Source organism: Tenrec ecaudatus, chromosome 2 (assembly GCF_050624435.1).
Source record: "Tenrec ecaudatus isolate mTenEca1 chromosome 2, mTenEca1.hap1, whole genome shotgun sequence".
Lineage (NCBI taxonomy): Eukaryota > Metazoa > Chordata > Mammalia > Afrosoricida > Tenrecidae > Tenrec > Tenrec ecaudatus.
The window spans coordinates 222,065,720-222,088,368 of NC_134531.1; the positions used below are offsets into that span (position 1 = coordinate 222,065,720).

Here is a 22,649-nt window from a genome sequence, read left to right on the forward strand (position 1 = left end):
GTTTTAATTATTAACTGTTCCAAGCATTCGTGTCTCCTTTTTTAGTCCCTTTAGTTATCACCCTAGAGTAGAACCGCAGCAAAGGGGTCATTTTATGTAATTGTTGTGTTGGATTAATTCCAGGAGCTCTGGCCATGTGCTGGTTAAGCATCCAGCTACAAACCAAAAGGGGAATGGTTCGATCCCACTAACTGCTCCACTGAGCCACTCTGCAGGACAGAGATGTGGCTGCTGGCTTCCGAGATTGGCTGGCTTGAAAACCCTGTGGAGGGAGGTTGTGCTCTGCCTGATGGGTTGCCATAGTCAATTCTGCTGGTGTGTGGGTTTGGTTTTACAATAATCCCTACCTTCTGATGAAGCTGGGTTTTGATGAAATAAAGGACTTGAAAGGGAACTTTTGAAAGCCACAAGGGTAAAATAATTGAGACACCTGTTAACAGGACACATGTGCTCTTTCACAGGGTTTCCAGAGGCTCATGCATTGGGACTGAAGGTGTTCCAAGCAGGCACTGCCTTGAAAGACGGCAAAGTGGTGACAAATGGGGGAAGAGTCCTTACAATAACAGCCATCCAGGACAATCTCCTGTCGGCACTTGAAGAAGCCAAGAAGGGACTGGCTACTATAAAGTTTGAGGGAGCCATTTATAGGAAGGACATAGGCTATCGTGCCATTGCCTTCCTCCAACAGCGCAGGTAAAAATCTCTCTCAGAGGTGGTTATAGCAGATTTAGAGCTGCCTGACTGCCCGTGTGGAAGATCCCATTGATGGCACATACTACGCTCTTCTGTGTTCTTCTCTTTCCATGCACGCATCAAGTCTTTACATTTAGTTTGAACTATAACTGGTTACAGCATGCGAAGAGATAGCGCCTTATGTCTGAAAAGTTTACCTAAATAATGATCCTAAGGACTTTTCTTTGTCCTACTGACATGAGCTTGAAAATTATTGATGTGCTTTAATTATACTTAACTGTTTTTGTCAAGAATTTAAGGTATCCTGGGAGTTTTGGTCATCTAACTTTTGTAACTTGATTATATTGTGCATTTTGGTAGGTTTATTTAGTCACTTTATTACTGAAAATTTTTTTAACCCTTTTTGATAATAGATATATTGCCATGTACAGTAATTCCCTTGTCAAAATCAATAAAATATTAATTATGTGTGGGTGTTTTGATTTATTAAATACTTATTGAGTACTGTTCATTGAGTATACCATTGGTTAATGGATATGTTAGGAAAAATTGGGGCATTAGCAATGTCTTGATGCAAGCTGTACTGGAATACTTTTTAGAATCAAGAACTTTGAGGCGCCATGTTCAAATTCTTTTTATTTTATTAGATGCCATAGAAATGACATGTTTCAAGAGACGTCAGCCTTATTTCTGTTGGATAAGCTTAAAGATGAGGAAAATAAAAGGACAAAATGCCAGTAATTACAGAGAATTTTAGTTTCAAGCCAGGAGGACTTGCATTTTACCTAAGATGGCCTCGGTTTACTCACTTTATTGCAGTTAACTTTCTGAACTCTAGTTGTGCCCTGGTATCCTTTCTTCTAATAAGATTTCACATTTGTTCATTTTGTAGATTATACAGGTCTTTACTGAATTCACAGTGATGTTCAAGAACTCGATTTTTAAATATATCTCTCCAGTAGAATGACTTTATGCACGTTCAAGTGGAATTATGCATTGAATATCATTAGCTTAGCTTAACTTTTTTACCTTATTCCTTCCTGTCATTTACAAGGAAAACAGGAGTCTTCCAAAGGTTCTTGGAAATTTGAATTTTCGCACATTTTGAGGCCCTTCATGTTTATCTGCCACTGCGATAAGAACTCAGTTTATGGATTTAGAGATTTCATTGTAGATTTTTCATAACCCCCGTTTTGTCCATTTTGCACTCCTTCCCATATCAAAGGTCCCCTGGTGTGGTGGTTATGTCTTTGGCTGCAGCTCTAAGGTTAGCAGTTCACAATCGGCAGCAACTTTCTCCTGGGCTTTCTAGTCCCATAAAGAGTAAATCTTGGAAAATCACAGGGGCGGTTCTACCCTGTTCTATAGGGTTGTCAGGAGTCAGCATCAGCTTTATGGCAGTGAGTACCCATAGCAAAATTGAACAGAGGATTATGGCCAAGTGTCATTGTATTGTGAGAAAGGCTTTTAGAAGAGATTTTGGGGATTTTTTGACATGCCTATGAGTTTATTCTCATTCTTTTTTGGGGGGTGGGTGGAAAGGCAGAGGTGAGGGCTGATGGAGAGGGAGACAATGCCTAAACACTGAACAGGAACCAAGGCTCCCAGACTTGGGCGTAGTCCCCCTACCCCCAGTCTCAGCTCTCCCAACAGATTTCCGCTCACCCAATTTTCTGTTAAACAAAATACCCAGCAGTAAAGGTACAGTGGAGCAGTTACAGATTTTGAACATTGGGGGGTGGGAGGGACAAAGTCCAAAAACAGGTATGGGGTGGCGGTAAAGGGATGAAATGAAGACGAGACTAGACTCTGGGAGGACAGAGCTGGGCAGCAAGAAGTGGAAATGCACCAGTTTGAGGGTGCCCTTCCTGACTGCTGCCGTCCACGTCCCTCGACCCCAGGGAGCCCAGTGGTTTGTTCTTTCAGTCTGTTTGCTATTCTCCACAGGCCTCACAGACCTGACTCCAAGTCCCCTGGCTCCTCCTCCTGTGCCCTCCTTGCCAGCTGCTCCTTGCTCGGCTGACTAATCTCCGCAGCCTGGATCTGCTGCTGCAGATTCTTTATCTTCCTGGCTTTCTGTGGTGGCAGCGGAGTCAGGCTGGTCAGAAGGGCTGTAGGGACTGCATGGAAGCCTTGCAGAGCACTGGGGAGTGGGGCGGTCTCGCCCAGGGACATCCTTTCAAGAGTCCGGCCCAAGGCCTCTGCCTCTCCCATCTCTTGTTGCTGCCGCCTCCTCTTCCGCTTCAGGTTGCGTTTGGCTGTTTTGGAAAGGCCTGGCTGACCACCTTCAGGCCAGATGGGGTAGCAGGAGTAGTGACTTCAGGACTCAGTCCTGGGGTCAATTTTGGTTTATTAAGAAACTTCACATGCTTATTCTCATGCCCATTGTATCTTCTTTTGGGAGTCCAAGCATCCCTCCGCAGGCCTAACCACGCACACTGGGACCTCCTCTGTGGCTCGAAGCCTTTCGCCCTCCGCTGTTTCCGCCAGGTTCTGTCAGGTTGCTATGTAGAGGCGATATACTTGCTAAGTTTTTAACTTCCAATCCTAGAAGGGACTTCTGATGAACACAGACTTTCACATGTTGATAACAGTCAGTGGAAAACTACTAGAAGAAATGTTTGATAGGATAGAGTTTGAAAAGTATTTTTCAATGGAACTGAGTTTCTTGAAGGAAACTTTAAACATCGTTCAGATCTCAAGACCTATCCTATTCATTTAAATCAGAATCTGTAGCTTAGGCCCAAACGTTGATTATTTTTTTAAGATTAGGATAATATTCCTTAATATTTATGTTTTACTGGCTGTGTTCTGTTTTTAGGGGTCTGACTTACAAAGAGTCTGGGATAGATATTGCAGCTGGAAATACGCTGGTCAAAAAAATTAAACCTTTTGCAAAAGCCACCTCCAGACCAGGTAAGCAAGATCCTGATTTAACTAATGCATGAAATTTGACTGGCATTGTGAATGGACTTGAACTTTGTATTTAAGGGAACCAACCGTGTCATATGTGGCTCCTGTGAGTGCCCACCCTGTGTCGGCCATACTCATGGTGTTCCTTCCCTCTTGTCTCTCTCTCTAGGCAAACGTTTCTTACCCATGATGTTTACGAATGTGCATGCTGCTTCTGTATTAATTAGTTCTTTGAGAACATGGTGCCTTTGTAGCTATTCTTAGGAAAGGCATGTTTTGTTTCATGAAGAAGTATTACGTTTCTGTGTAATTTCTTTTCCAACAGGGTGTGAAGTTGATCTTGGGGGATTTGCTGGTCTTTTTGATTTGAAAGCAGCTGGTTTCAAAGATCCTCTTCTGGCTTCTGGAACCGATGGTGTTGGAACTAAGCTGAAGGTAATCAGACACCTTTGTGAATAAAAGCCCTTCTGAAGCATAAGAGAGAATTTCCTATGTCAGAGACATATTTTCTCCCTTTTAACAGATGTGCTAAAAAATCTAGAGTAAGAAACTATAACATGGCTAAAATGTATATATTTCAAACAGCAACAGCACAGTATTGTGGAGACTATGTCTGCATGGGGAAGATATTTTAGGGGATAAATATATGTTCTTAGAGCCAAACAGATTATTAGGAATCACCAGGAGTCAAAAATGTACTGTACATCTGATTCTGTCTTTAGTGTGTTATCTCTAGGTGTTAAGACTGCTAGTCCCAACATCATCGGTGTTTGTTAACATCATCTGAGAAGTTGCCATAACACACTTTGTTGTTTATTCTCTTGTTTTTCTGTAGATTGCCCAGCTGTGCAATAAACATGATACGATTGGTCAAGATCTAGTTGCGATGTGTGTGAATGATATTCTGGCACAAGGAGCAGAGCCCCTCTTCTTCCTGGACTACTTCTCCTGTGGGAAGCTTGATCTGGAGACCGCAGAAGCTGTTGTCGCTGGTGTCGCTAAAGCTTGTGGAAAGGCTGGATGTGCCCTCCTTGGTATTACGCGCCCTTTTCTACCATGTGCCTCCTTTCTTGAGTGGATTTTAGCATAGAGGTGATCATTACTAATATGGCTAGCAAGAAACATTGTACACCAGAAGATGAAGCGAGTAAAACATAGGTAATATTACCCAAAGGAATCTTACACCCTCATGCCCAAACCCCTACTCAAGGGCTTGCCTACAGACCTAGACCCTTAACCTGTAAGGCAGGCTTTATCTCCTCATCTTTGGCCACCTTTCACGGCAGCTCCCTCAACAGCTGGGTCTAAGGACTATGTACTCCTTACTGGTCTGACAGCCCTATGGTGTAGTGATTGGGAGTATTTCAAAACCATTAGTCATTCCAAGGTAGAAGATGAGGCTTTCCGCTCGTGATGGCATATTTGTTATGACTTAGGCTGTGGTCTGCAAAGTCTGCCGTTTGAAACCACCGAGCCCTCCTCTGGAGAAAGATGGGGCTCCCCGCTCCCTTAGAGAGTTACAGTCTCCACATCTCCGGGGCAAAGTCACCGTGACCAGGAGTCACTTAATGGTGGTGCATTTGTATTTGATTTGGTCTTCCAGCAAAGGAGTTAATCATGATTTTATAGGTTGGCCAAAAAACTGAACTATCACTTTTCAAAAAGTTTTTGTTGTTCTGAATACACCCCACAGGACTTAATACCTAATCAATGATTGTTAGACACACAGTTAATGACATTGATGACATTCTTCAAGTTCGTGCCACCATCTTCAACTTTTTCAGATTATTCTTACCTCGTGAACAATTTGTCACTAGGTCAGTTTGATCCAAGCACCATAGCTTATGTTTCTATTTTTGTGGCCATGTCTATCCAAAAGCCAAAAATTGCCTTCACATCCATCTCCTATGATACAATTGGTGTCTGGTCTTTAAAGAATCTGAAACTAAATGACTTGAAATATTGTAGTCAACATTGGATGAGGTTTGGCAGCTACACACATTCTTAAGAGAGAGTAGTACCTTATTATCTTGCTATTTGTGGAAATTAAGTGGTTTCTTTGCTCCTGTGTTCCTCTCTTACTAGGAGGTGAAACTGCCGAAATGCCTGGCATGTATGCTCCTGGAGAGTATGACCTAGCTGGGTTTGCTGTTGGAGCCATGGAGCGGGACCAGAAACTTCCACACCTGGACAGAATAACTGAAGGCGACGCAGTCCTTGGAATAGCTTCATCTGGGGTCCATAGCAATGGGTTTAGCCTTGTAAGGAAAATTGTGGCAAACTCTTCTCTCCAGTACTCATCTCCAGCACCAAAAGGTTGTGGGGACCAGACTTTAGGTAAATTTGTTCACATGTAAACTCTCCTAATTGGAAATGTCTAAGCAACAGCTTACTGGCAGTAGTCTCTGTTGATTTAATAATATTTTATGGTTTTGCCGCATCTTATGGTATTAGAGTTTCTGTGAGAGATTGCAATTTGTCTGCATCAGAACTGTCTGTGTGTCTGGGTGTTATCTTTATAAGCTTTGTTTTTGTTTTTTCCCCTACTCGCTTCCATATACAGGACAGCTACTTCTAACTCCAACCAGAATCTACAGCCAGACACTTTTGCCTGTCCTACGTTCAGGACATGTCAAGGCCTTTGCCCATATTACTGGAGGAGGTTTGCTAGAAAACATTCCAAGAGTCCTCCCTGCAAAATTTGGGGTGGATTTAGGTAAGATCATTATAAAGTAATTTTGTTCAGAAAACTATTAGGGGAAAAATGCATTGTAAGAGAAAATTATACATAACGCATATAGACTTATGCCTGGAAAATTCTTATAAGATATGAAATTCTCTCCTGTTAATTGAGTTCATTAAAGATAAAGTACTATTAGAGATCTTTCAAAAGGGTAGGTAAACTTAAGCTCAGTCATGACATTCCAGAGGAAATAGTAGCTAATAAGTAGTCTATGTGGGAGATCAGGAGGGCCTGGGCCACGACATAGAGAGGGTAGACAAGAGAATTAATGCATGCCTAGACATGCACGACAAGGAGTAGAAGCACAAGTCTTTGGTTACGTAAGTAAATAGATAGTTAATATCCATAGCATAGCAAGAAAAAATAGGTTTGGAGTATCAAGTAAGACTACAGTATTTTAAATCTCTAATTCTTTGTTTTACGAGAGATCCGAATGAAAATCCTAAGTCAGATACACATAGTAGTAATTAAAGCTAACAGTGAAGGGAACTGAAAGGCTGTTCTTTGGTATTTTGTCAGTTTCAAAGGTAGCAAGAGGTAGGGCTACTAAAAAGGACAGTCAGTAGGGTAAACCATGTAAAAGTTCATCATGAGGCCCAAGGAAGGATTTCAAGATACACAAGTCACCTTGTGACATATGTGACTGACATAGAGCCTAAACGGGACTCCTGTTGACCACACTTGGTGATAAAAGGAAAAGGGGAGTTGTGACTTGAGCACACGGCAAAAATTACGGGACAGTTTTGTTCCACCAGTTATTTTGTTTGCCTGGTTTTTTGTTTGTTTTTGATACTTTTATTAGGGATTTTTTTTTATATTGGGGACTCTTATCACAGTCCATACACACATTGATCCAGTGTGTCGAGCATGTTTGCACATGTGCCGTGATCATCATTTTCAAAGCCTTCTCACCCACTTCTCCATTATTCGTCCCCCTTGGGGGGAGGGCGGTCTCTCTAGATTGATCTCTGTGATCGGTTCCTCCGTTCTCCGCCCACCCTGCCCTAATCCTCCTGGTATCTCTGCTCTCCTTGTTGGCCCTGAAGGGTTTATCTATCCTGGGTTCCCTGTGTTGCAGGCTCTTATCTGTAACAGTGTGCATACTCTTCATAACTCTCATAGTCAGCCAATAAACAGTAGCTAAGTAAAGTAGAGACGGAGACAATTTGAATAAAGTAACTTTTATATTAAGGGCTCAGTGAGCTAAGCCGATCTAGAGTTGGAGTGAGCCTAGGAGAGAGTAGAAACCAGAATGAGAAAGCAGCAATGAGAGCACAGTAAAGGTGAAGCTCGTTATGTGGCTTTTCGCCCAAAGTAGAGGTATTTTTGAGGCAGAGACAGGAAAAAAACATTTGACGGGTGATCAGTTGGACTAGGAAAGTGCAGGGATCGGTGCTGAGAGAGTAGTAGCTCGGGTGCCCGTGAGTGCATCTGAGTAGCACAGTGTTAAGCAGAGTCGCTGTCCCAAAAAGAATTGGTTGGCATTCGTCTGGCTCAAGAAGCTGCACTGAGACATTAGCTGAAAACAAAGCTTCAGAAATTGACCTTTCAACAAGGAGTTTCAAAGATAGCTCACTCAAAGAGAGCTTTACGTCTTCCCATTCCAAAGAAAGGTAGCCCAACAGAATTTATCCATCAATATCATTATTGTCACAAGCAAGTAAAATTTTGCTGAAAATGATCAAAAATTAATTATAGTATACCAACAGCTTGAAATTCAAGCTGGATTGAGAAGAGGAGGTGCAACAAGGGGGGATAGGTTGACATTAACTGGGTTATGGCTGAAAGAGAATAGCAGAAAAGCAATGTTTGCTTGTCTTATTGACTACAAAGACTGGGCCGATCCTAAACACTTAATTGTGCTTGTGCAGACCCATTACATAGACCACCTGGCAGCCATTTGAACAAAACAAGGGGTTAATAAGTGGTTTAGCGGCTAGAAAAGCTTGCAACAGGGTTGTATCTTTTCACCATGCTTACTTAATTTGTATAAAAACTAAAAAACCTCACTGCCATAGAGTCAATTCTGACACCTAGTGGCCCTATAGGACAGGGTAAAGCTATCCCTGTGAGTTTTCAAGATTGCAATTCCATGAAATCCTCATCAGCACTCAACCACAGCACCTGCTGGTGAGTAAATAAAATACAAATTTGGTTTGTGTTTGCTAGATTCTACGAAAAAGAACATGGCTAGGACTCAGGTAGAAAAAATGTTTTGATGGGTGATCCAAAGGTAGTGAGATCTCACAACAGTTGCTTACAATCAATTACTGATGGACCTATTTGTCTACCCCCCTCACTACTGCACTTGACTATTAAAAAAAAGAAAAAAATGTTTTGAAAACGATGATGGCAACACATTTACAAAGATCCTTGAACAATGGATGTATAGACTGTAAAAGCACTAGTAAAATTATTTATAAAAAATTTTAAAAGGGAACTGATTACAAGAATCTATGTACAGCCGCCTCCCTTGGGAATGGACAGCAGAGAAGAGGGCAGGGGGAGACGTCGGACAGTGTAACATGACAGTAATAATAATTTATCAATTATGAAGGGTTCATGAGGTAGGAGGGAGTGAAGGGGGAAATGAGCAGCCAATATTAAGGCCTCAAGTAGAAGGCAAATGTTTGGAGAATGACGATGGCAACAAACGTACATATGTGCTTGACACAATGGCTGTATGTTTGGATTGTGATAAGAATTGTATGAGCCCCCAATAAAATGATTTTTTTTAATTTAAAAAGGATATGGCATCAGGACCGGATGGGAAAGCCCATTAACAATTACAATATGCAGATAGCACAACCTTTCTGAAAGAGGACTTGAAGCACTTATTAATGATCAAGAACACCTTCAATGTAGATTACAAGTCCACATCAAACAAAAATCCTCAGCATTGTGGGAAATTTAGAAACGATTAAAGTTTTTATTTTCTTTTAAAACTTTTGTGCTTGCTTCGGCGGCACATATACTAAAATTGGAGCGATACAGAGAAGATTAGCATGGCCCCTGCTCAAGGATGACACGCAAATTCGTGAAGCGTTCCATATTTTTTTTAAAAAAAACAAACAAACTTTTATTGGTGTACCCGAGAGGAATTAGTGAAACCCAAATGAAGGCTGAGCGTGATAGTGGGAAAAGAGGAAAGTAAAAGGAAATAGAGGAAAGAACTAGGCGGCAAAGGGCCTAGTTAGAGGTCTAAATAAAGGCATGTACATATGTAAATATATGTATACATGATGGGTAAATAGATCTATGTGCATATATTTATAGGTTAAGTATTAAGGTAGCAGATGGACATTGGGCCTCCTCTCAGATACTCCCTTGATGCAAGAACACTTCTATTAAACTGGCATGCCATGATGCTCACCTTCCCTACATGATCACTGAAGACAAATGGGTGCATAAGCAAGTGTGAAGAAAGTTGATGGTTTCCAAAAATGGCTACCCAAAAAAAGTTATATATACAGCAACTGGGGGCTTGAAGGTAAACAAGCGGCCATCTAGCTCAGAAGCAGTAAAGCCCACATGGAAGCACACCAGCCTGTGTGATCACAAGGTGTTGAAGGGATCAGATATCAGGCATCAAAGGAGGAGAAAAATCATTGTGAATGAGGGGGAGTACAGAGTGGGAACCCAAAGCCCATCTGTAGGCAACTGCACATCCCTTACAGAAGGGTCGCAGGGAGGAGAGGAGCCAATCGGTGTAGTGTAGCACCAATGAAACATACAACTTTCCTCTAGTTCTTAAATGCTATCCCCCACTATCATGATCCCAATTCTGCCTTACAAATCTGACTAGACCAGAGGATGTACACTGGTACAGATAGGAACTGGAAATACAGGGAATCCAGGACAGATGAACCTCTCAGGACCAGTGGTGAGAGTGACAATACCAGGAGGTGGAGGGAAGGTGGGGTAGAAAGGGGGAACCGATCACGAAGATCTACATAGAACCTCCTCATTGGGGAACAGACAACAGAAAAGTGGGTGAAGGGAGAAGTTGGACAGTGTAAAACAGGACAAAATAATTCAGAAATTTTCAAGGTGTGGGGAGGGAGGGGAAAAAATTGCTGATACCAGAGGCTCAAGTAGGAAGCAAATGTTTTGAGAATGATGATGGCTACAAATGTGCTTTACCTAATGGGTGGATGTATGGATTGTGATGAGTTGTACGAATCCCCAATAAAATGATTAACAAACTATTATTGGCATATAATTCATATATAATAGTCTAATATCCAAAAGCTATACAATCATTTAGACCACTTTTTAAATACTTTTATTGAAAATTCATCATTTATCACAGTCCATACATTCATCCAGTGTGTCGAGCACATTTGCACATCTGCTGCCATCAGCATTTTCAAAGTATTCTCCCACCTGAGCCCCTGATATCAGCTCCCCATTTCTCCCCCACCCTCCCTCACAAACCCTTGATAAGTTTTTTTTTTTTTAACAATTTATTGGGGCTGATACAATTCTTTTCACAGTTCATACATATACATACATCAATTGTATAAAGCACATCTGTACAGTCTTTGCCCTAATCATTTTTTTCTCTTCTTTTACATTTTATTAGGGACTCAAACAACTCTTACCACAATCCATACCCTTGATAAGTTATAGATCATTATTTTCATATCTTACATCGTCACCCACTTTTCCGTTCGTCCCCCTTAGGGGGTGGGTTATAGGTTGATCCTTGTGATCAATTTTCCCTTTCTCCCCACATCCCCCTGGTATCTCTGTTTGCATTGTTGGCCCCGGCGGGGGGAAGTATCTATCCTGGGTTCCCTGTGTCGTGGGCTCTTGTCTATAGAAGTGTGCTTGTTCTGCTCTAATCTTAGGTAGAATTGAGGTCACGATAGTGGGGGAAAGGAAGCACCAAAGAACTAGAAGAAAGTTGTGTGGTTTATCTATACTGCACCCTGACTGGCTCATTTCAGAAATGATTAAAGTTGCCAAAGGTTTCACTTTGGATCCATTACCAGTGTCATGGGAACAGCAGTCAAGAAGTCAAATGACTTAACACTTTGAATAAAGACATCATTTGGGGACTAAGGTATGCCTGACCTATACCATGGTATTTTGGATCACCTCATATAAATGCATTAATTGAGTAATAAGGAAGGCCAAAGAAGAATTAATACTTATGGTTTAGAGTATTGACTAAGAAGACCGATTTTAACATGGAGTGCCAGAAAGAACATGAACAAATTTGTCTTAGAAGTAGTACAACCAAAATGCCTCTTAAAAGAAAGGATAGCAAGACTATCGACATGCTATCAGGAAGGGCCAGTCCCAAGAGAAGGACATCATGCTTGATGGATAACAGGCTCACCACAAAGAGGGTGGCCTTCAAGGAGCTGGATTGACACGGGTGCAACAGTCACCTGAAATAAAATAATTATGGGGGTGGCACAGGAGGACTCAGCAATGAGGTGAAACTGCTGTGACAGCACCAGCGACAGATTGTTCCGTGACATTGGTTATTTTTTCCGCATTGCGACAACATTATCCTATCTCTGTTCTGGCTATTACTTTCAGTTATTCCTGCCACCTCTCCTATGACCTTCTCATGACAGAGCTTCAAGTTCTATGTGAGAAAGTTTAATTTCAAGATAATAGGGGGGAAATTTAATGTAATTTTTAGAGACAATATTTGCTTTAGGGTAAATGTTGACTCTTTGGTCTCATAGACGTTCAGTGTTTTATTGGGAAATTGTTCATTTGTGTGTTACTATAAAAGAAGCCAAGTCCTTGTAGATGATATTATTTGTTCTGAGTCAATCTGTTACATAGTTGAAAGATGACCTACAGGAATGGTCTCAGTTCAAAATGTAGAGGACTTTTCAGGGGTGCTAATAAAGTCAGTGTGGTGGGGAAGGGGGAGGGGGTTCCATTTCAGACCAGTCCTCTGTATTCAGCAGTTGCTATCTATTAAAGCCCTGGAAATGTATCAAGCACCATCTAGTTCTGGCCTCTCTATAGGTGAGGCTGTAACTTTTTTTTTAATTAAATACTTTTATTGGGGGCTCTTGGAGCTCTTCGCACAATTCATGCAGTCATCCATTGTGTCAAACACATTTGACATATGTTGCCATCATCCTCAAAGCATTTTCTTTCTACTTTGGCTCTTGATGTCAGCTCATTTTTTTCCAATCCCTCATCAACCCTTGATAATTTTTTTTAACCCTTGATAATTTATAGATTATTGCTTTCATATATTACATTGTCCTCTGTGTCCCTTCACCCACTTTTCTGTTGTTCGTCCCTGTGGGGGGTCATATGTCAATCCTTATGATCGATTCTCCGTTTCTCCCCCTGCCTTCTCCTTATTCGCCCAGTATCTCTATTCTCATTATTGGTCCTGAGGGATTTATCCAGCCTGGATTCCCTGTGTTTCGGGCAAGGTAAAATTGAGGTCATGATAGGGAGTAGGGGGAGCATTAAAAAACTAGAGGAAAGTTTTATGTTTCATTGTTGCTATACAGCATCCTGACCGACTTGTTAAGGGGATGTCTAATTTTCTACACTCCACTCCACACCCACCCAACCCTACCATTAACATTGGTATGATTTTGGTTTGGGTCTTTGATGCCTGATACCTAATCCCATCAACACCTCCTGATCATACAAGCTGGTGTGCTTCTTCCATGTGGACTTTGTTGCTGCTCAACTTGATGACCGCTTGTTTATCTTCAAGCTTTTAAAACCCCAGATACTATATCTTTTGATAACTGGGCACCATCAGCTTTCTTCACCACATTTGCTTATGTACCTATTTTGTCTTAAGTGATCATGTGGCGAAGCTGAGCATCAAAGAAAGCTGGTTTATTAAAACAAAGTGTTATTGTGTTGAGGGAGTACTTGAGTAGAGGCCTAATGTCCATCTGCTACCTTAATACTTATCATATAAATCTAAGTACATAGATCTATTTCCCTGTCGTTCATGAATATATTTGCATGTGTACATGCCTGTATTTAGACCTTTATAAATGCCCTTTGCCTCCTAGTTCTTAACTCTATTTCCTTTTACTTTCCTCTTGTCCCACTATCATGTTCAGCCTCCATACATTGCCCTTGATTAGGCCCCACTAGTCCTCTTATACCCTTCGCCCCATTGATTTTAGTTCACTTGTTCCCTTGTCCCTGGGCTGGTTGGACACACAACCCCTCCCTTCACTTTCTCCCATATCACCCTGGAACCATTGGGACCATTGTTTTCTTCTCTGAATTGTTTTTCCCTCCTATCTTATCTAGGTAGACATTGCAGAGACATTAGTAAGCACAAAAACCAGGCAAAGCCAAGCAAATCAATAACAAAAAGAAAGCCAATGACAAAAAAGGAAAAACCTATAAATAGTTCCAGGCCTGTTTTTTGACCTTTAGGAGTGTTTCCCAGTGGAGTCTGATGGGGTGCCACACTCTGTCCCCAGTCTATTTTTGGTATTCCCTAGGAACTAATAATCACTTTGCTCCCTTTGCTGCTCTGTTGTCATGCCCTTAACTGTTTCGTCCCAATGTATTAGGGTCAGATCAGGCATGATTCCCGTACTGTCTCCAGTGTTGTCCCTGTAGCTCTATGGTTCAGTGGGGACGTCATTTCTCATGGTAGGGCCGGTCCTATGGTCCTCTCTGTGCATTATCTGCTCTGAGCAGGAATAGGGTCCTTGGAGTTTAGTAGACCAGGATGTGTTCCACTCATTTTCCGTCCCTCTTTGTTTCTCCTGTGTGCTCTGATCAGACATGTCCCTCTCCCCAAGCTGTAGGTTCAGTGCTGTTCTCTGAAGTGGATTCTTCTGGGTGGGGGGAGGAGGGGGTGCACATAGTTGAGATTGGGACCAGCCCCCTCTCTTGATTGCCTGCTACATGTTGGTATGTTGTATTCATGTTGATGCACTGGGTCGAAGGCTGGTCTCTGTCCCTCTCCTGTGGAGATAAAAACAATACCCTCCCCTTTGGTGGGTTAGTGCCCTGCTCCCCCCACCATGTCTCTTTTTTCCCCCACTCCTTTTTAGTTGGCTGCCATATGTATCCCTGGATTGGGTTTGGCCCCTGCCAAAGTACCTGGGCCTCACCCCAGGAATGTACATAGTAGCTTATGCCCTGTGCCCCATTTTTTAAGCTTACCTCAGTAGACTCATGTTATACTTGTCTTTTTGTGCTTGGCTTACTTTGCTTAGCATAATTTCCTCCAGTTCTTCGCATGCAGCAGTGAGCTTCATGCATCCGTCACTGCGTTTTAGGGATGCGTAGTGCTACATTGTATGTGTGAAACACAGTTTTTTGATCCATTCATCTGTTGATGGAAATTTAGGTTGTTTCCAACAACTTGCAATTGTGAACTGTGCCGCAATGAACATTGGGGCACAGATGTCTGGCCGGGGTTTGATTCTTGCCTCTTCCGGCTATGTACCCAGTAGGGGGATTGCTGGGTCATAAGACCATAGTAACTTAAGTAGACACTTGGTCCTGTAAACTGATTTCTTTGAGTGTTTGGTTTCCCTCTTTTGTTCTAGACCAATAGAAACTATTGATTGTATCGAGCCCCTGTTGTTTTGAGTTAATAAAAATAGGACACTCATCGCCTACTAAGCTTCCTTCGGTGATTCATACTTTAACAATGGATTTAAGGGATTATTTTCAGCATGAAAATTAAAACTCAGTTATAGCTGTACATACATAGAAACTACACAGACAAAAGCCATGACCACTCAGCATTCTTTTTACTGTAAATGAGATCCGAGTTTTGTAATTTGCTGTTTTTCTTGCTACTGTCCTCTGTCATCTGCATCTCCCTATCAAAATGATTGGCTTTTGATGAAGGGTGTGGCTGTACCATTATGTAGTTTATGCTGTTGCTCGAGTCCCACTTTTGACAATTGATGGCATGGTGAACATTTTGTTAGCTGAATCTTAGTTCAGCCATTAAAAATGAGCATTTCCTACTTGTAAAAATGGAAATGAATATCATGGTAGAAAAAGTGTATAGGTGTATGATGCTTTTTAAAGATTCTTTCCACCTGGAAAACTGTATGTACTGCCTTTATGAATTTTTGTAAAATAAAAAATGCAATAAATTTTTTAAAAGTCAAAGTTTAGTTGTAACATAGATGTGACCAGTGCAAAAAGCTAGGAGACAGGCTACAGGATAGGGAAAAACATAAAATGCATGCACTATGGAAGAAAATTCTTTCAACTTTAGAGCATTAAAAAAAAACTTGCTGACTTCCCTTGAGAGCATCTTAAATATGTAAATAAATACTGTTTTTATAAATCCTAAATTCTGCTGTTATACAAGAATCTTCTCTGCATGTGTGTGGAGGTTTTTTCCACAGAACCATCTTTTTAGATGTCTTTGTTTTGTAATAGAGGATGTACAATTTATATAATTATCATGATCAACTTAAATCTTCTTAAAGAGACAGGGTGCTGGTCTTAAACCTTTTATATTTAGTGACTTTTAACTATGTAGGTAGACAAACATTTCTTGTAAACATGTCTGTAGGCTGTTTTGTTTTGCATCTTGAGAGAATTGTTGATTCAATGGTAAAGTTTTCATTCAGGAGACCCAGGTTCCATTTCTTACCAGTTTTGTCTACCAGGCAGCCCCCACCTGTCTCTCGGTGGTGGTTTGCATGTTACTATGATGCCGAACCTGTTTCAGCAAAGCTAAAGACAAGCTAGGGAGACAGACTTAACGACTATTAAAAAACAGCTAATGAGAATTGTAAGGAACCCAACAATTCGATATGTAACTAACCGTGGGGTTGACATAGGACCAGACGGGCTTTTGTTTTGTTGTGCAGACTCTTGTCATGAGTCAGAGACTGACTCAGTCACAGCACAGCAAGTTGCAATCAAACTTGCAACATTCTTAGATCACATTCGGTCATCACTAAGATCCAGCTACACATTCATGGAGGGTGGCATGCAACCCTTGCTAGAATTCAGATGCTGCTATATTAATAATGAACTGGGAGGAATATTAAAGTTTCTAAGGACCTAGCTAATGGGTACAGCACAGAAGCCTCCATTGTGAATAGAGCCGTGCGTAATGATTAAAAGGTTCTTAGTGGCTAAGGCACACGGAGAGCCAATGAAAGAAGGCTTCTCAAAGACCAGTGTCCCTTCTAAGCTAGCAGTACCTCCTTATAATGTTTGAAGCTTTGTATGTGTGCATGTTTTATTATTCAAATAACCCTTGCCCGTTTTCAGATGCCCGGACCTGGAGTATCCCCAGGGTCTTCTCGTGGTTGCAGCACGAAGGGAATCTCTCTGAGGAAGAGATGGCCAGAACATTTAACTGTGGGATTGGAGCTGTCCTTGTGGTACCCAAGGATCTGACAGAGCAGATTCTGAGAGAGATTAAACAGCAGAAGGAAGAAGCCTGGATGATTGGCAGTGTAGTTGTATGTCCTGCAGGTAATCACTGCTTATTTGCTTGTTTTTAGCTATAAAATCTTAAATATATCATCATTTCCCTCCTTTCAAGCTTTCTACCCACTTTTCCTACAGCATTGATTGCTATAACAGCCATGTTTGCATAGGTGGGAACTCTGGTCGCCTAGTGGTTACCAGCCGGGTTGCTAACAGGAAGAGGTCAGCAGTAGAAAACCACCAGCTGCTCCGTAGAAGAAACATTAGGCTTTCTACTCCTGCGAACTGTTTCCAGTGTCAGAAACCCGCATTTCTGTCCCTTACTCCCAGCACTTATACACATGCCAGAAGAGCAAGGAGCTGTACCTCACAGATAAACCCTTGTCCAGAGAGGTTAGATCTGGTTGGCAGGGAGCGGGGGGGGGGACACTTTAGAGACAGAACGCTGGCAGCTTAGTTGTGAGTGTGAGTTGGCCTGTGATCCACAAGGTCAGCAGTTCAAAACCACCAGCTGCTCAGAGGAAGAAAGACGGAACTTTCTACTCTCATAGATTTATCCTGTCCTTCGAGGGTCACTGTAAGACCACCAACTCTGTGACACTGTGAGTTTTTAGAGTTGAAAGCAGAAGAGAGCGGTCCTGGGGATGTCTGAGTGGAATTAAGCCCTGGTTACTCACAACGGTGACCAGTAGTCACATACTCATTGATTGTCTCGCTGGGATGCTCTTTCCCAAAGTGACCCTCCAGCATGCAGCGGCGTCTCAAACTCTGCTTTGTGTGTGAGGTAGCTCAATTTAAGGAGAGCATTTAGTGTCCGCCCTGACAAGCACGCTCTGTCCATCAGAGCTATAGCGAGGAAGTGACAGAAAATCCACTCAGATTACCTAAAAAGGATTACAGAGCCTTTGTGTGCATCTGACTTCCTTTCCTTTACCTGCATAGGTTTCGTTTACAGGCAGGTTCTACAAATGTCAGAAAGGTAATCTGATCTTGGCTCCGTGGCCTTTAACTCACATTACAATAAGAAAGAGTGCTATATCCACATTTTGCTGCTTGTTAGCTGCCATCCAGTTAGCCAGGAATTGAACTTGGTTCTTCCACGTAGAAAGCAAGGGTTCTTTCACTGAACCACCTTGGCCCCATTATTGTATGCTATCAAGCTCTTAATTGAAGTCGGTGGTAACTTCATCTCTAGGGAATCTGTTTGAACGAGGGATTCAAACCTTACACATCTTGATTTCAGAATTAAATAAGAGGATTCCAAAGTTTGCACAGAATCCTTTTCTGTTACTTGTTTTCATACCCAGATGTTATTTTCTTGTTCGTGGCTCTGTTTAAAATGAAGGTTCCCCTCGTGTGAAAGTCAAGCACCTGATTGAAAGCATGCAAATCAATGGGTCCACGTTGGAGAATGGCGTTTTGGAAAATCATCTCTCTGTTCAACCAAAAAAAGCAAGAGTGGCTGTCTTAATATCTGGAACAGGTGAGATGGGTCTCCACTTCCCTGAAGAGCTACAGAAGTGCCCTCCGCAGAGTTGTGCGGGGGAGATCATGACGGAGTGTAGTCTTTTCAGCATCTTTATATGCATTTGAAGTAGCTCCCAAAGGTGTATCGATCAGGATTGTAGATATAAAATCTTAAATATAACTAGAAGAGTTAGAAAAGAGGGAGAATCCATTTCTTTCATATCATGACTTTGTGGTTGAAAAATCCTGAATTACAAGGGTTTTTTTATTGTTATTTGTAATTTTAAAAATATGCTTAACCTTTATGAGTAAAGTACAAGACCATTATATTCTCTCAAGTGAGTATAATGTCATTTTTCCAACCACAACTGTAACGTTGCTTTGAATGTTTTACACAAAACACATTTTTTAATAAGTCATTTTGTTAGGGGCTCTTATATATAGCAATCTATACATCCATTATAGCAAACGGACATGTACAATTGTTGGTGTCAGCAATTTCTAAACATTATCATTCTTCTGGACCCTTTTGATATCAGTTCCTCTTCCCCTATTGTATCCCTTCACGTACTATCGTATACGTTCCGGGTTGGGGGGGGGTGTTATTCAACCATCATCCCTATCTGTTTTTCCTTCCTGCCCCCATCCTTTCCCCTACCCTCCTGGAATCATTACTTCTATTACTGATTCTGAGAGGGTTTGTCTTTCCTGAATTCCGTATATTGAAAGCTCTCATCTATGCCGCTGTGTATACTCCAGTCTAGCAGGATTTTCGAGTTAGGATTGTGATCATATTGGCGGGGCTTGGTTGTGAGGGGGATTAAAGAAATTGAAGAGTACTGTATGTTTTGTTGGCGCTAAATTGCCCCCTGGATGAATTTTCTCCTCGATGCAGCCCCTCTGCGCTAGCACAACACATTCTTAAGTACATATCTGACTCTATATTCAGGGATATAGTCCCAGAAATATAATTGCTTTAACAAATACATTTTTGAGGTTTCCGTACAGTTTAGGCCAAAGTGGATAAAGCAAGGGAGTTGCTGTAAGGGCTATAGTGTTTATTATTGAGAGGGTCCATTTCCCTTTTTTGAATTAAGCAGTTTATTCTTGATTAGGCATCTTTAATATCATACTAGATCCTATCTTATTATTCTGCAGAGTCAGGTATACATGTTTTCACAAGTTATCAGATATCCTGAGTGGGTGGAAGTCTTTTAAAAACCTCAAATATTTTGCCACTCGTGTTTAAGAGATTTATTCCAATCTTGGCTATCCCCTATTCAAAATGGCTCGTGTGCCTTTACAGGATCAAATCTCCAAGCACTAATCGACAGTACTCGGAACCCAAACAGCTCTGCACACATTGTTGTTGTTATCTCCAACAAAGCTTCAGTGACTGGACTGGATAAAGCCGAGAGAGCTGGTATTCCCTCCAAAGTAAGTTACTCTGGAGATTATCCTTCCTACAGGCTGCTTTTAAACTCCTCATCTGCCTTCCCCTGACACTGGTCCATGGGGCACTTGCTCAGGTAGACTTCTTCAAAGGGTATTTAGGTGGGGCCAGAGTTGCTTTTCTGTTTCATCCCGTTCCTCCAAAATAAGTATTTGTATTATACTTGATAAGGACATACTGTGAAAATAGTCTTATTTGTATTATTTCACTGAAAAATTATGCTTATTTATCCATTATAGGTAATAAACCATAAATTATATAAAAGCCGTGTTGAATTTGACAGTGCAGTTGACCAAGTCCTTGAAGAGTTCTCCGTTGACATAGTCTGCCTTGCAGGATTCATGAGAATATTGTCTGGCCCATTTGTCAGAAAATGGAATGGTAAGTAAAAATTGTTCATACTGTGAAAGGAAAGTTACAGTGTTTTAGTTTAACATTGATCATAATCTGATACCTTTTGCATTAACCCAAAGAATGATCTAATAGTGATTTACTATCTTGCTTCCAATCATTAGTCACTTTTCCCTGTATAGCTTAGGTTAACAGCAAATGCCATTAATGTTTATTTTTCATTTGTTTGTTTGTTTGTAAGCCGGAGAAAATGCTTCCTTGCATTTCAGAGTGGAAAGCCCATCCTCGCCTAGGGCAGTGCATGCCGTTGCAAGCGTCATTGCATAAAGCACACACGTTTTTCAAAAAAAAGTTGCCCGCGTGCTATTTCCTTTTGTTGTACTTGGAGTTTCTTGGTAACAAGGCATAAGCTAAATTCAAGACAGTGCCGTGTGTCAGGGCAAAACTTTGCTTCATAGGATACGCGGTAGCTAGTTTTTTGGAAGATCACCAGGCTTTTGTTCCAAGATGCCTCTGAGTGGACTCAGACCACCAACCTTTAGGTTCACAGTGGAGCATGTTAACCATGTACACCACCCAGGAGCTCCTACAAGGCAACTAGAAAGCATTCACTGAGCTGGCTGGTGGGCATTAGCACGGATAGAAGCTTGTAGCACCCTCTCTTTTTTTCTTTTCCTGATGTGCTTGTCTTCAAGGGCCCTATATAGCTCTTCTTTTTCTCTGGCAAACACTAAATGCTTTTGTAAACTTCTGATTCCAACCTTGATAGAATACAGATGATTGTTAAATTCTAACCACTCTGTTTTTGTTAACTTCTAGGGAAAATGCTCAACATCCATCCCTCTCTACTCCCTTCTTTTAAGGGTTCGAATGCCCATGAGCAAGCGCTGGAAAGTGGCGTTACCATCACTGGCTGCACCGTACACTTTGTAGCTGTAAGTTTGTCTTTTCCTGCCAAAGCTATGTAGTGTCTACCTGTAATTTGTACTTGCCAGAAGGTATAAATAAAACATTTGCTTGCTTTCCAGGAAGATGTGGATGCTGGACAAATTATCTTACAAGAAGCCGTTCCAGTGAAAAGGGGCGACACTGTTGCAACTCTGTCTGAAAGAGTTAAAGAATCTGAACACAAAATATTCCCAGCAGCCCTCCAGCTAGTGGCCAGTGGAGCAGTACAGCTTGGAGAAAATGGCAAAATATGCTGGGTCAAAGAGAAATGATAGCAGCAGAGACAGTGTTGAAAGAATTAGGTCAAAAAGGATGAAACCTATTAATTCCAAAATGGTGCGACATCTGAAGGAATTCCAGCTTCTTGTGTGGTGACATTTATCATGAACTTGGCCTAGAACAAAAGCTGCTAAAAGAGAATCTTACCCCTTTAGCTACATTTTTGTGTTTCGCTATGGAGAGAGGTAGTGTAAAAATAAGACAGGCACAGCATGAACAGGAATGGTTTAAAATCTGTCAGCTTCATACCCAGTACCACCTCATAGAAGCCACATGTAAGAGGTACTTATCTAATTGCTTACGATGTAAAGAGAAAAACCAACAGCCCTGTTAACTGCTTCTGCCACAAGTTGTTTCCTACGGCAGGTCATCTGCCATTCGTGTTCCTCACATAGATTGTGTTGAGAGACCTTCGAATGCAAAGGCCACGCACTTCATTTCACACAGGTCCTTTTAGTGTAAGGACTGATTCGCTCTAGAGTCTATTCAGTACACAAAGCACGTTTTAGGTGTACACCAAACGATTCTGTTAAGCTTATAGAAAATTCAAAACTGTACAGGAACATACTGGTAAATTCGCTGTAGCACAAAAGGTTGGTAAGTTAGAAAAAATCAGTGGGTGCTTATCTTGAAAGATGGTCCTCTGCTCTTTCAGTGGCACTCATCTCCATCAAAAGCAACCACAATCATATATGCACACATACGATTCAACTATTGAAATGTATGGTTTGTGAATTACATGTGAATAAAACTATTACAAATTAAAATTTTTTTAAAATAAAAACCATAATCAGCATAAGGTAACCTGATTCCATATTTTATAGTGTGAATCAAAATGTGTTATGTTATCAAAAAGTAATACAAAAGGTAAATTATGCTGATCTTATGTAATAAATATATTTTATTACAGTTGACTTTTTTTTTATTTGTGTACATGGGACTGAAAGGTCACTTGTGCTAACATGTAGGAAGGTGATGGGGGCGGGGGCGGGGCCGGGAGCGGAAAAAAAATAAAGGTGATGCAGAAGGGAACAAGTCAAAACTGTTTATTGGCCATGTGGGTTACACACGGGATTCAATACTTTTATTGGGGGCTCTTAGATCTCTTATCACTATCTATACATTCATCCAGCATGTCAAACACATTTGCTTATATGCCGCCATCATTTTCAAAGCATTCTCTTCCCACTTGAGCCCCTGATATCAGCCTCCCCCACCCCATTTCTTCCCTCTCCCTACCCGACCCACACTCCCTCACAAACCCTTGATAAGTTAATATTTTCATATCTCACATCATCCTCCATAGCTCATCTACTTTTCTGTTATTCATCCCCCTGGGAGGGGGTTCTAGGTTGATCCTTGTGATCAATTCCCCCTTTATCCCCCCACCCTCCCCTAATCCTGGTATCTCTG

The 22,649-nt window shown here is 41.4% G+C and overlaps 1 protein-coding gene and 1 non-coding gene across 2 annotated transcripts in view; both read left to right on the forward strand.

Moving 5' to 3' along the window:
- The window catches only part of GART (phosphoribosylglycinamide formyltransferase, phosphoribosylglycinamide synthetase, phosphoribosylaminoimidazole synthetase), a 31,773-nt gene extending 9,683 nt beyond the window's left edge, over window positions 1–22,090 (forward strand). The window contains exons 11-22 of the mRNA XM_075542348.1: window positions 462–693; window positions 3,515–3,609; window positions 3,932–4,041; window positions 4,442–4,640; window positions 5,692–5,943; window positions 6,170–6,322; window positions 16,577–16,783; window positions 18,084–18,221; window positions 19,512–19,642; window positions 19,898–20,039; window positions 20,829–20,944; window positions 21,038–22,090. Of these exons, the coding sequence (XP_075398463.1) occupies window positions 462–693; window positions 3,515–3,609; window positions 3,932–4,041; window positions 4,442–4,640; window positions 5,692–5,943; window positions 6,170–6,322; window positions 16,577–16,783; window positions 18,084–18,221; window positions 19,512–19,642; window positions 19,898–20,039; window positions 20,829–20,944; window positions 21,038–21,229 (1,967 nt within the window). The 3' untranslated portion in view covers window positions 21,230–22,090. The remainder of the gene's footprint in view (window positions 1–461; window positions 694–3,514; window positions 3,610–3,931; window positions 4,042–4,441; window positions 4,641–5,691; window positions 5,944–6,169; window positions 6,323–16,576; window positions 16,784–18,083; window positions 18,222–19,511; window positions 19,643–19,897; window positions 20,040–20,828; window positions 20,945–21,037) is intronic.
- LOC142441926 (U6 spliceosomal RNA) lies at window positions 9,300–9,406 on the forward strand. Its single transcript, XR_012783204.1, has one exon. It is a non-coding gene; the product is annotated as a U6 spliceosomal RNA (small nuclear RNA).
- Window positions 22,091–22,649: the final 559 nt, after the last annotated feature.